Source organism: Tyto alba, unplaced genomic scaffold (assembly GCF_018691265.1).
Source record: "Tyto alba isolate M040663 unplaced genomic scaffold, T.alba_DEE_v4.0 Super-Scaffold_7, whole genome shotgun sequence".
Classification (NCBI taxonomy): domain Eukaryota; kingdom Metazoa; phylum Chordata; class Aves; order Strigiformes; family Tytonidae; genus Tyto; species Tyto alba.
In genome coordinates, this window is record NW_024881328.1 from 8,966,641 (window position 1) to 8,980,097 (window position 13,457).

Below are 13,457 nucleotides of genomic sequence, written 5' to 3' on the forward strand. Positions count from 1 at the left end.
TGCTTGTGCCGGCAATTCAGTTCCAGTGGAGATATATGCATAACGATGCTGTAATCATACTGTAGTAGAGTGAAATAATAGGACCATTTTATTTTTTTTCATTTTTTTCCTTTCCTTGAAAATTGCATGCCAGTGTTGTTGAACATTCCTCAGAACATTACAGAAATCATTAAGCCTAAAAAGTGCACTGCGGATGGGGGAAAGGCGAAGTATTTGACCACATTTGGGAATATTTGTCACTTGAGAGAGAGTCTTTCAAAAGCAGAAACATACATTTAACCCATGTCTCTCTTTGTACCATGGAAAATTTCCCTGTTAATGTTCTGTAGTTAGTTTTATGCCTCAATAAGGTACTAACAATACCTGATACTTTAATTTACCCAGAGAGTAGGAATGTTGTGATTTAGAAGAAAAATAATTTTATTTTCTGTTAGGTACTAGATTCTGGATCTTGAAAGGTTATGTGAGTGTCTAGCTTTTCTGCATTGAGAAGTGTATGCACAGAATAGGATTGTAGCCTAAAGTCAGACTGAATGGGTGCCTTTCCTTGTGAAGCTTCTAGTAATTAACCATAGCATTTAGCAAGCAATCTGTTGTCTATCAGGGGCCTTTCCCATGATGTTTTAAAGTCCAAGCACCAGGAGAACAGAGACACTTTAACTGAATGAGCATTCTTCTCTCATTCCTGATAGCTGTCTTGACCATATTATGATGATGATTAACAATAATCACAATTTTCACAAAATAGTCTGAAAACTTGTGACAAATATAATACTGAAGTTGAGGCTATTAATTTTGTTGTTCTGATAAAACTGAGTTATTGAAGTACAGCACATGCAACTATTTCATCTGAGAGAATTTGAAATACAGATTCTTTGGGATGCATTTCAAGGGTAAAACAAATTTCAAAAAGCTTCCTAGTGGAAACTGAAAAAACTCTTAGCTTAGTACTGATGTATAGGATGCTTAAGGTTAAAGTAACCTACACATGGCTTCAACTTCAGGCAAATGTTTTTTTACTTCAATGCAGTTGTCTTTCCTAAGAACATCTGCAAGGTCATTTTTTAAAACTTATGGGGAACATATGCAGAATGAATGTGTTTGAAAACTTTTTCTTCCTGACTCCTGTGGTATCATCTCTTCTTTGAAAATGTAGATGTCTCCTGCATTATAAAACCACAAATTATAAGCATATCTAAGGCTGTCCTTGTAGTGTCACTGAAAGGAAAGAGAGAGAATGAAAGTCTGGAAATGTGCAATATGCAGGAAATTCAATCCAACTGATCTAGAACTTTGATAGCAAAGCAGAGCCCCTTATCAGAGCCACTCAGTTTAACTATGCCCCATTTAATATGGTCCTGACAGCTTAGGGTATATCTTCACTGTACAGAAATACAAAAAAACTCTACACATTGCTTCTACAATTTCTTTCTAACTTATTATTTTCTAATGCTACAATAATTTGCTGTGCTTTTTGTCTGTCATTTTGTGAAGTCTTTGTAAATGCAGCAATAGTGGTCATTTAGGACTTTAAGTATATCTTCAAGAAACACACTTCATTTTATCAGGGAACTGCAAAGATTGTCCTTAATATACATAAATAATGGAGAAACGCTATTTAGCTTTTAAGGACAAGTTAGTCATGGGGAAAAGGCATTACCTGGCCTATACCATACACTCTCTTGTTCAGTGGAAATCGGTATATTTTTTGTATAGTTTTTGAAGTTTAATTACATTATATGCTTCCTCATTTTGAATTTCCTGTTGTGGGGTTTTGTGGCACTTAATTCCTGAAAGAAATATGTCATGCCAAAAGACTGAGGACATCTAGAATAACAAGATTAAAACTGTACTTACAGTTCTTAATGCTAAATTATGAAGGAGATATAATTTAAGATTTCATAGTATGTGATATTTCATCTTATTGTCCAAACTTCTACAAGAAAAACAAGGGAAAGTCTTTAAAATCAAAGTTCGTGCATCTTATTACTGTCATTTCCAGTCATTCTTTTGTATCTGCTTACTTTGAAGCAGATTTCAAAGAATTGGGAGATAGCTGTGGCTGAAAACAGTCACATGCAGTAGAATGGCCTGTTGTGCATTTTTTTTGCTCGTAAAAAAACAAAATTAATGTTTTTAGAGAAAATAGTATAAATATTTTGAGAAGCCCTGAACTAAGAATATTTCTTTCCTTTTTTGAACAATGCAAAGTGCATTCAGTCGTACGGGTTCAGTGTGGAAGTCTCTGTATTTCAAAACTGCATATCATATATATATACGGCTTCTTTAAATCCTGGCCATAACATTTTTTACCATTAATTTTCTAGCAAGTTTTTCCTTTAAAGCCTATTTAATTTTTGATGATTACATCTCTTCTCTTATGATGTGCCAGGTAAAGACTTGGGGCACTATTATGCCATAACATATGCACCAATTACCTTTGATTTCTGTTCATGGAAAGAATGTTATTGCTTGACTGCCACTGAATTTATGGAAAAAGCAATGTTCCACCAATGGCAGCCTTGTGCATTCACCTTCAGAGGGATACGCTTCCCGTTAGTGTTCATCAAAAAAGCACTTTGCTCTAAAGGCCAGCCAACAGAAATACATAATCCTTTAGCCCACACCAAGGATATTCTACATTCTTCAATACTTTTTCATGTCCTTGGCTGGAGCTTAAGGTGAGATACTGTAATTTTTGTGCTGCACTGCTTCATTTCATCTTTGTGATTTTATTACAGCCCAGTGTAATTTAGAAAAGCCATGGGCTTTACTTTGTGAGGTAGAAGTGTGGCACCAAAATCAAGACACCAGGAATTTTGTATAGCACTGTCTGTCTGCAGTCTGTGTGTTTGGGGAATACCCAGAGATCTATCCTAATATTGTGAAATGTCACATCAGCAGCAAGCCGCAGACCACTGCACAGTCTGCAAATGTGAGAAATTGTTCTACCCGTAATTCGATGCCAAATGATCACATACTCTCCTCTTCATTTTCCATAGGCTGAAGAGTGTCATTTCAGAAGAAAAAAAATGTAATCAAATCTCTGGGATTAAGAGATTATAAATGTTTTTTTATAAATATAGAGGGCGAGTCTTTCATGTCTTCCTGAGGGTATAACAAGAGGTCAACAGGACTACTTGCGTAAACCAGACAAGCAGAATATATACTATGGTCAAAGATATGTCATGCAAATGATGATAAATCCTATGGATTTAGATTACAGAACACATTTAATGTTATTGTGAATGTGCTCTAAGTATTTTAAAACAGCAGAGAGTGATTAACAAATAATTTAAGATCTCTGAGATACTGAAAGTAATTTTTTTCTGCAATGTTGGCTTTCCTCCTCGCATCACACTGGAAGTATCTTCATTCCTGTTTGATTTATATAGCATGGCAGAAAAATATGTCCCTGGTTCTGAATTATGGCTGCTGATGGCATGTAATGGAGGGGGTTTTCACTGTATGAGAGGAAGATACTCAGATTATATATACACTTCGGAAACAGGATTGCAGAAGAACAGAGCAAAAATATGCTTTCATCTGAAAAACAGACTATAAAGGATTTGCATGACACATACTTAAATAGCACATACAGGCTCTTAGTGTGCACTGCATTTTTGAATGAAGTTTTTCTCTCTGTTAGCTAATAAATGCTTTTAAACAGAGGTGGAAACAAAACCACCAAAGTTCAGTGTTTGCAAACTGAACTAGAGGGATACCACACCACAAGTTCACATTTTTTTTAGCATAGAAACTGAAACATGGTATTCCTAGAGAGAAACAAGTAAGTCAGGAGAACTGAGCATTTTTTAAAATTTTAATGAAGAAAAAGACTTTTCCTTTTGAGAAATTTCATCTTCCACAGGTATTTTTTGACTGCTGTATATTGTGACTTTGAATGAAGTTAAAGTTGTTATCCTCAACTATCGTTCATAGAATGAGACAAGATATATACTTCCACTCTTAGCTGCTTTGTAATGTTACTCTGGTTTATTTCTGAAAAGATACTCTGTAGTTATCGTGAAGCAATATAAACAGAGTCACAGATGTTCTTCGCTTTTGTTGTTGTACTATGTACAGGCTAAAGTAGTCACAGAAAACCTGCAAGAAGAGGAGGAGGACACCGTGACAAGAACTACATGTCAGAGTCATGTGATAGGTACAAAATTATATTTTACACTGGATTTTATTGCTGTCTCAGTTCTTGGGAAGAAAACATGTTTCATTCTCATGTTTCCCCACCTAATGTCAGCTTTAGCATTCATTTAGGTCTGTTCCTGGATAGCCAGATTTCACCAATTATATAAAAGACAAGTACATACCATTACCATTACCAGTTGTGGATCAATGCAATGCTTGACAGAAGGGCTTTGGTATGTGGCTATGAAAGATCATTTCAGCCTACAAAACTAGTGGATCACATATAGTGGTTTAACTTAAGGGTTGTTGTGCATGATACTTTCAGTGGGAATACTGATATACTGTAACTATGTCATCTGGCCTTCAATTAGTAAAATTCAGAATAAAAATCTGAATAGCAGAAGAATTACTATAATAAACTAAACCTGAGGAGTAGCAAACCAGGTGTCTGTTCAGAAGACCTTAAAGTTGTTATTGAAAATAAAGTTCCCTTTGCTCTATACTTCTCAGGAGGGTAGAACCATCTGCCCTGCTTCGTGATTTGCATGTACTAATTTTTAACCTCAGCTCATGTTAAAATATTTAATAGGCAATGGAAAACAAAACAGAAGTCTTTTGGGGATTTGTATGAGAGCAGTCTGTCACCAATATAAGGAACTGTCTCTGAATGTGAAAGATTCCCCTTTAGCAAGTTCCCTTTGCAGGTGAAGACTGCAGTGGGAGTTAAAATCTGATTCAGTGTTTTCAGGGCACTGTAAGCGATGTTGCTAGCCAGAAGCTCTTTCATTTCACTAATAGCCCCAGCAAGTGGGGCAGAACAGAGATATCATTTCGAAACACATTTCTCTTTAGGGCAGTAGGAAAATGTTGGCATGCTTTTTGGACTTGTGCATCCTTTTCAGTCCCAAGTTCATACAAATAAACTCTGTCTGTCTTACTTGCAGAAAAGATCCCTAAACTCTTCCCTAAGAACCCAGCCATAACTTGGCTCCATTGCAGCAACTAAATAACAAGAACTTTGAGCAATGCAGTGTAGGATTCTGAGACGATTCTGTGAGTGGGTAGGCACTAACCCTGAAAAGAGAAATTCATGCTCCTCACTCTGTGAATAAAGGATTTACTTTCTGTTACTAGAAACTGTCCAAAAGAGAATAAACCACTTAAGATTGTTCAGAATTATTTTTCCTCAGACTGAAAGAATTATTTTGCCTATGCTCCAAAATTCTCAAAACTTTTACTTTTAATTGATGTGAAATGTTTGGGTTTAATTTTTAAATTTAGATACTGAACAAGAAAAAAATGCTATTTGCAAAGCTTTTCTCTGAAAAGACTCCAGTGCTTCCTTGGTGTTTGTCAGTGTAATTGGTGGTTGTGGCTGAGACCTAATTGCTATATATTTCAATACATTGTTATTGAGTCCTGTAATACGTCATGCAGGTGGGTTTTGAGGGTGTTACTCTTTTGCTCCTCTCACGGGCACAAAAGTCTGAGTCTCTGGCAGGACATAGTGGTTATGGAGCAGATTGGTTGGTATTCCCCAAAGTCAGTCTTTAGTTGCACTTTTGGTTCATGAGGCCCTCAGTTATCTGGGAGTGGTCATCACTGTGGGTCCAGCCCTCTTGAGCACCCAGATCTATTTTTTGCAAAGAAAAGACCTTTCTCTTCACCTTTTACAGGGCTGATGACATGGACAAAGTGACAGATAGGTCTGTGGCCCAGGTCTATAGAAGTCCACAGTAGTGCTACAGAGATGCCAGGCAGTGCTGCCCTCGGGAAATTCCTACAGCTCATACGAAGACCTTTCCATCATCTGAATGGTACCAATTGCAAAAGCATCTTCTTTTCCCTAGACAGTACCATCTCTTAAAGGCTCAACCCAGAATGCCAGCTATCCCTATTACACTGTGTCAAACCATCTAGAATAACTCAAGGAGTTTGCTCTGAGGACCTAGTTGATAATGTCAGGAAACTTTGATAATGGGAGACATTATGTGCAATAGGTAGTATTGGTACAGTAGAAATAGTAGAAGTCTAAGCAAATTTGTTAACATTAGCACAGTGAGTCCTAATGCAGAATGTACCAGTCATTACTTATTTCAGCAAGACAAGCCCAAGCCTGGAAAATTAGAAGCATGGATCTAAGTGCACTTCCTGAATACTCCTAAATCAGTATCATGTTGTGTTTTATTCCACTCTCATAAGGCTATGTTTTATCTTACATTGGTATTTTTGCTGCTGTATGTCTGCATTCATCTTTGTGGACAGCAAGCTTTCCTAGGTCTCATTCAGATTCTTTTACCAAATTCCTTGATAGAGATTCTGGCATCTTTCTGTTACAAAGGTTTTCTTAGAAAGATACTGATTTTTTTAAAGACTGAAACTCTATGCAGCTTTAAGAAACGCTCAGTTAGAACATTTCCCACATCAGCTTGTGATTTTTAGTCAAAACCATACACAAGGAAGAACTTGTGAAAATTATAAAGAACTTGTTGGTATGGAGAATTACCTGAAATGTGAGAGCTCATAATTCGGCTTGCTTTGTTATCAACTCCTAATCTTCTGGTTGTCAGAATCAGAAGGGAATGATACATGAAGGATGGCTCTGTAAGTGCTGTGCCTCACTGCTGTCAAGCACATGGCAGTGAGCCAGGTCCTTAGTGTGATCAAAGAGGGCAGTTCATGTCCTGGTGGAGGCTTTTGGTCTGCTATTTTCGTGGAACAGTTTCACAGTGTTTGGGATTCTTCCAGAACAAGAACATATTTGAAATTTTGAAAATTTCGGTAGGCTGTACATTAATTTCTTACTGCATTCTTCACCATCATAAACAGTTGTTTTAAGAAAACAAAGTTCACTGTGGTTTTGTAGCTGTACTTTAATGTTTTGTTTCTACTGGTTTTGATCTAAACTGTTAACAAAATAGAGCTGAATGTGTAGAAGATGTAGAAAGGCTATGATTAAGCAGGTAAGATTTTCTTTCCATGATAGGAAAAGCATGTGTTTCACTGTAAAATACCTAAATTGACATCAGTTCTGCCTCATTAGCTAATAAACAAGATACATATAACTGAACAATCTTCAAGGTTGGTATCATGTAAGACAGTGCTGTTTCATCACTTTCTAATAATGAAATACTCCTGGGTGTGTTAAACAAAAAAAGTGTAAAATGCCAGTTGCTAGGAATTTAATTTATTGCCAGTTGTTGATCTAAACAAATTTAAGTATTTTGCTGACTGTCTGGATTTGCTAAATTGAAAGAATACAAGAATGCACAGTAATATAAAACTTCCTTTCTAGTATACCCCGTATCTCAGGAACATGTGATCATTTCCATATGAAACAATCATTTATATTGTGCTATATTTTACTTAAACATATATTTAAAACATTTTAAAAAGTTTTAAAACAAAAATATGCTATGTCCTGGATGCTTTCGCTGTACTGTCAGTGAGGATGCCAAATGTGGCGCTGGCAGCACAGATGCTACCTGTACTCCCACTTCCCACAGACAGGATACCTAAGAATCCACAGATATCACTTTCAGGTCCAGTCATCTTCAGAGCTGCTTCCTCAAGCCCTTTGCAATGAAGCAGTTGGGTTTTGGAAGAGTGATGAAGTGGGAAATGCTGAAATACCTAGTAAGAGGAAGGACATGATAAAAAGGTTGACTTTCCCTTCATGTCACGAGAGACTCCCCAGCTCAGACAGGTACAGCAGGGTCTCCAAATATTCCTATAAATAAAATTCTTTTATTGAATGCAAAGACAGTGTATCAGGCTCCTGACAGTATAGCTCCCATGTAAACATAAAAAAGCCTTCATTTTACGAAGAAAAGGAATTCTGCTTCCCCCAAGAGCATAGAAGTGCCAGTGTTTATCTTGAATTTCCCCATTGTCCCAATGATCAAAAAAATTACAAGACAGTTACAAACAATACCTTTACATAGAGAAGTTAATAATTGGACATCTTGAGAACAAAAAAAACATTTGTGAGAAAGTTTAAGGTTTCATATTTCAAGTACTGTTTCAAATTAGCAGCCACTCCTGGAAAAGTGTGATTGTAGTAATTATAATGTAGTAAGGGTTTTCACTGATAAACAGCTTCAAGGGAAAAGTAAAAAATCCATGGCACAATCAAACAAATGCTAATTACTGGAGAATTCATTCTTGTAGACAACTTCACATAAGAATACTGTGGTATACATTACCAGTCATACCAAAGGCAGTTTCCTTGATTATAGTATTAATTGGCTATGGCTAAAATACAGGCACATTGAAGGAGCAGAAGTATTTTTCGCTATACAGGTCCCTACACATATTAAAAGATTCCTGACCTTGTTTTCTTTTTAGGAATATATATCTGTGATGAAGAGGAAAGTTAGTTGTAATTAATCATATCATTCTTCAGTGTTGATATAAACCTATGCAGAAACTGAAGGAGGAAAGACTAAGTCTACCAGTACAAAATTGATTTTTTGTTGACACTGATGTTTCTATGTGTAAATATGTTTAATTAACATAGTGGATTTCCAGTGGTCTTTCTATCCTTATCAATTCCTAAATGAATCAAACAAGCACTTCTGGTCTAAAGCACTGAAGTTCAGGGAGTACATGAAAGCATGCACAGTTCATCTAAAGGAATTACTTTATTGAACTGGGAAGTTTTTGCTTTCAGATGTTATATTTAATATGTCACTAGTTGAACTAAAAGGCAATATTCAGTCTTTAATAAAAGCCTGTTGAGCTTTGACATCAGGGACATAACTGCAGGTAGGGTTTGTCCTTGGAATGACATCACTGGTAAAAGTAAAATAAATTTTTAAAATCTGAATAGACCTGCAGTTTGCTTGAGCATTTTGCATATGTTAGAGAGCAAATACTTGAGAATGCAAGAATTGGTAGTATCAATCAAAATATATCTAGGTGTTGTTGGTATCACCGGAAGCACGAGATACTACCTACTCAAGTTCTATGGGGAGTTAATTCCTTGAGGCAGGCTGGGGTTAGAATCCACAGCAGAAAGAATCACAGTTCTTGGAAAGAAATTATCCAACTTTGGCATTGACCCCTATTATTTGTTTGGAATATTTCAGATGAAATTCAGAGCCAGATGAAGGTTATGAAGATACATGTCGTCAGAATTTTTGAAACTTTGAAGAAAGACTTGGGTCTAATTTTTATCAAATTTTCATTAGCAGTCCAGTTCAGTTGCTCAGAATTGATACATCCAACATTAAATGGGAACCTTGTAGGTACTGGCATTTCTATAATACAGAGAAAATGCCTGCAGATACTTAAAAGGGTTTTGAAAAGTCTCTAGCTAGGTAGAGGGTTGGGCTTCCACACTATCAAAGCAACATTAAAAGTGCATTGTAGACTTTGCTGCTTTGTGCTAGAACAAAAACACACACCGAGGTCAAGGGACTCTTTTGTAGCTCTGCTGTAGCCCAGCACTCAATTCCATTAATGTTCTTGATAATCATCTGCCTTATAGCAGGTGTTATCATCATTTTTTCTACTTTCCAAGAACAACCTTGCAGAAGGGTTTTGCAGTTTAAATTAAAGGCAGTCTGGTCAGAAAAAAGGAAGGCCTGTCTTTTAAGCAACTTTTTGGAGATTTGTCTTCTTTAGAGAATGTTTGATTGAATCCTTTCAATACCTAATGTCCCAGAAAGGAGGTGGTGGTGTTATTTTATATGTTGCATTGTGTTTTAAAGTCCACCCCTTTAAGCTTTATATGCAGCAAAGTAAAATGGTCAAACTGCGTTTTCAGTAGAAACCAGGAATGTCCTTCACAGCAAGCTTTATAAATAAATTGCTATCAACTTGATAGCAATTTTACAGATATACTGATAGCAATATGGAACATATATTGTAGATGTAAGTGGGTTTGATTTAAAATGAAATGTCAGCATTATTATTATTTGTATTGAGGTATCAAATACTAAAGATAATAGCCTTATCTCTGTATGCTGATATTGTTTTATTCAGCACCCAGTAGCCATACTATGAAACTATATATGTGATAATTAAAAAAACACACTTCATAAGCAGACTTTTCTATGAGGAGAAGAACCTGCATTCTTTCTAGTACCACAGGTGAATTTGTTTGTCTCTAACTCCTCTTTTCTTTCTGGTTCTTCTGTATGGTTTTCCCACAAATATGCCCATTTCCTGCCAAGATATTATTTTCCCACCTTTCCCCTCATGTTTTTTCACCTGCACTGTTTAAAACTGGTGGTCACTCTTTACTGCTTGTGTCGTGTGCTAGTACTGTTCATTAACTGACTCTCCACAAATCTAGACCACAATACAAAGCCTGCATTTTTGTTTCCATACTGATACCATTTCTGATCAACAGATCCTTGCTCCAGTGTCATCTGCCTTTTTTCTATCGATTTCTTCTGAAATTGAGATCTGATGAACACCAGAATGGAAAAAGCATGTTTCAAATTTTATTTCTGAATGTGCCATTTAATGTACATACTCATAATGCTTAATTATTTAAGTTATCCAATGGCCTGTTCCAAAGCTTGATGAAAATAAATACTGGACACCTGCCTCTGCCAAACAGAAGACTTGGGTTTATCCACCATTATGTAAACTACTACAACTTTGGGTGATTTTACTGGAGTACAAAGTAAACAGCTGTTGAATTCATGTTTTCTCATTCTCAGGGAATGGAAATAGATGTGAAGGAAACAAACCTGATTAATGTGGTAAATACATTAAATCTGACATGCATCATCCTAAAACATGTCCATTAAGCCTGACATATTTGAGCAAACACATTTACATTAAAGAACCCTCAAAACCTGGAGACAGATTAGGTAGGTCTGTAATGAATTACTGAGATAAATGTAGCTGAAGATGTGACAGAGGAAAGTTGGTGAACAAATTGATCTGTATTACAGCCTGTGGGTTCAGTAAAGAGAGGTGATCTACATCACTGTGGAGAGGCAAAAAGATAATCCAGAAGTTGCTGAAATGTCAGGTAAAACCTTGGATGCCTTTAATGCATTTAATGAAGAACAATATTCTACTGATAAAATGTCTTTTGACCGCAAAAGAAATCCTCTCTCGTCATGAAGTCTCAGTGACTGAGAAAACAACTTATCACTGTCAGTGTTAATTCCTTTCATCAGGCCATTGATAGAAGTTGAGAAGAAGCATTTAGCAATCATCTTATCACTGATATAGCAGTTGAATCATTCATTTACACATGATCAGATAAAGGAAAAATGTTTGTTTTATCTTCCCCATTGCCACCCAGTAAAGCTGTGGAATACCTAGAAGTCTCTACATGTGAGGTTGCTGTCTTCAAAAGCTGTCAAACAAAACCAGTTATCACTGAATCCATTTCCAACCTGGGTCTGTTCCTATCTTCATCTCACATCTGCATGCTCAGAAATGTTATGTTTTGATACAAGTTGTGATAAGGTATTAGTTTTTTCATTAATCCTCTATACATGAGCAATGGTACAAGTATGCATGCATTTATTTGTATATTGATAACAAAGCCACTTTCTAAAGCCCTGTGTGCATGTGGAAACTGAGGTAGGTGTTAAATCTGTAGGTGCTGACTGTATTGGTTTTGTAAGCGTGCTTCCTGGGCTGAAGCTTTGAAATGGGACTTCAGTGTAGCAAGCAACTTAATAACATGCTCACTTGCTATATTTAACCAGTTTAGATGTTAGGTTCCCAATTGCTAAAACAATGATGAATTAATAAATATTAAAATAGCTGCTTGCCTCTAGCAACATTAGGATCCAAACGTATACATAAAAAAAAAAAAAAAAAAAAAAAAAAAAAAAAAAGCCTCAAAACGTAGTGCCGTAAGGTGCCTGGAAGATACGGGAAAGACCCTCAACTTCTTTTTCTATCATGGTCTCACTGTCCGCAGAATACTTCAGGCAGGAGGCATGTGTGAAAGCGCACAAACAACTGAGCTCAGCTAGGTAAAAAGCAGTTACATTTGTACCTTCACTCACCTAAGTACCTCTGTCACTTCTTCAAAATTTATGCCATTTCATGCCTCCATCTAATATCCCCAAAACATTTACATTTTAATGCAATTATCAAGCACTGTTCTTCCCCTTTTGTACTACAAAATCTTCATTTTCTGATCCTTCAACATCATTGAAATGACTCGTGTCTGTGGTTTCCTTACTTTTCTGAACCAGAGTAGCTAAAATGAGGCACCACTGAGGGGAAATCTTGTTTAATAACCAGTAGGCATTACAAGAACTGATGGTCTTGTGTACAGAAACATACCCCTAGAAACACATATGCTGAAAGTCCTCCTGCTCAGGGACTTTATCAGTTGAGTTTTGAATATCTTCAAGGACATTGTTCTAAATCTGTCCACGACCAACGCACCAGTTCTTTGGAAGGCTTCACACAACATTTAGCAATTCTATGTTCTTATGCTGCCGTATTCATGTTACTGAAGATTTGGCATGGACATGCTGTTAAGTGGCCTTCCAGGGCAGTGTGAAGCAGCATTCAGCATTTACCCTCACAGGACTTGCTCATCAGAAACAGCTCATGCTGGTGCATGAAGCTGATTAAATATCCTCTCCTTCTACAGAGTTGCTTTACATCATTTCAGAGGAGTTTCATTAGAGCGTGTTTTTTGTAGGGGTGAGAAGACAAGCTAGTCTGCCAAATGGACAATACTTCAACAGGAACAGCATTATGTGGGCTCGAGCCACTAGAAATGGGATGTATAGTGTCTGCTGTAGTGTGTTCTTGACTCTTGTTTAGCATTTGGGTATTTCTGCAGAGATTAATTTTGAAGTGATGATCTGAAGGAGTCTATGATAATAGAATGAAACTTTCTGTATATTTTTCTGGTTGATACTTATGTTCCGTGAAGATGATGGAGAACCTTGCCGATGTGAATAATAAGAAACTAACATCCATTAGTGTCTTCTAATTTATGTCAGCTTACCTTCTTCACAGTCTGACAAAGACAAATCATTTCTTTGTACTTTAAAAGATAGTACACATAGCACTTGTCTAATTGCCAATTCTTCTGCAGCACTGCTGCAGCCTACTGTCTAGCTTGTCTTCTTTCTGTGGAGAGAATTAATATTTTGGATCAACACTTCCTTATTAGCCACAATGATTTGCTGCTAATTTCCTTCTATGTCATTACGTTTATTCACCCAGAAATACCAAATTTTATCACTAGAGTGAGAAAAAGTGTGGCTCTTTATACATTATATATAGGATACAGTGTAATTATTTATAATTCAAGATACTGAGAATCTGCTAGTCTCATTCAGGCTTAAAATGTCAGTTAAACAGGA

General features: G+C 36.5%; 1 protein-coding gene across 2 annotated transcripts in view; it reads left to right on the forward strand.

Annotated features, from left to right (window-relative positions):
• NCKAP5 (NCK associated protein 5) overlaps positions 1–13,457 on the forward strand; it is a 250,857-nt gene that overhangs the window by 191,868 nt on the left and 45,532 nt on the right. For both annotated transcript variants that reach the window (XM_042784066.1, XM_042784067.1), the window contains exon 13: positions 4,087–4,165. In XM_042784066.1, coding sequence (XP_042640000.1) covers positions 4,087–4,165 — 79 coding nt within the window. The remainder of the gene's footprint in view (positions 1–4,086; positions 4,166–13,457) is intronic.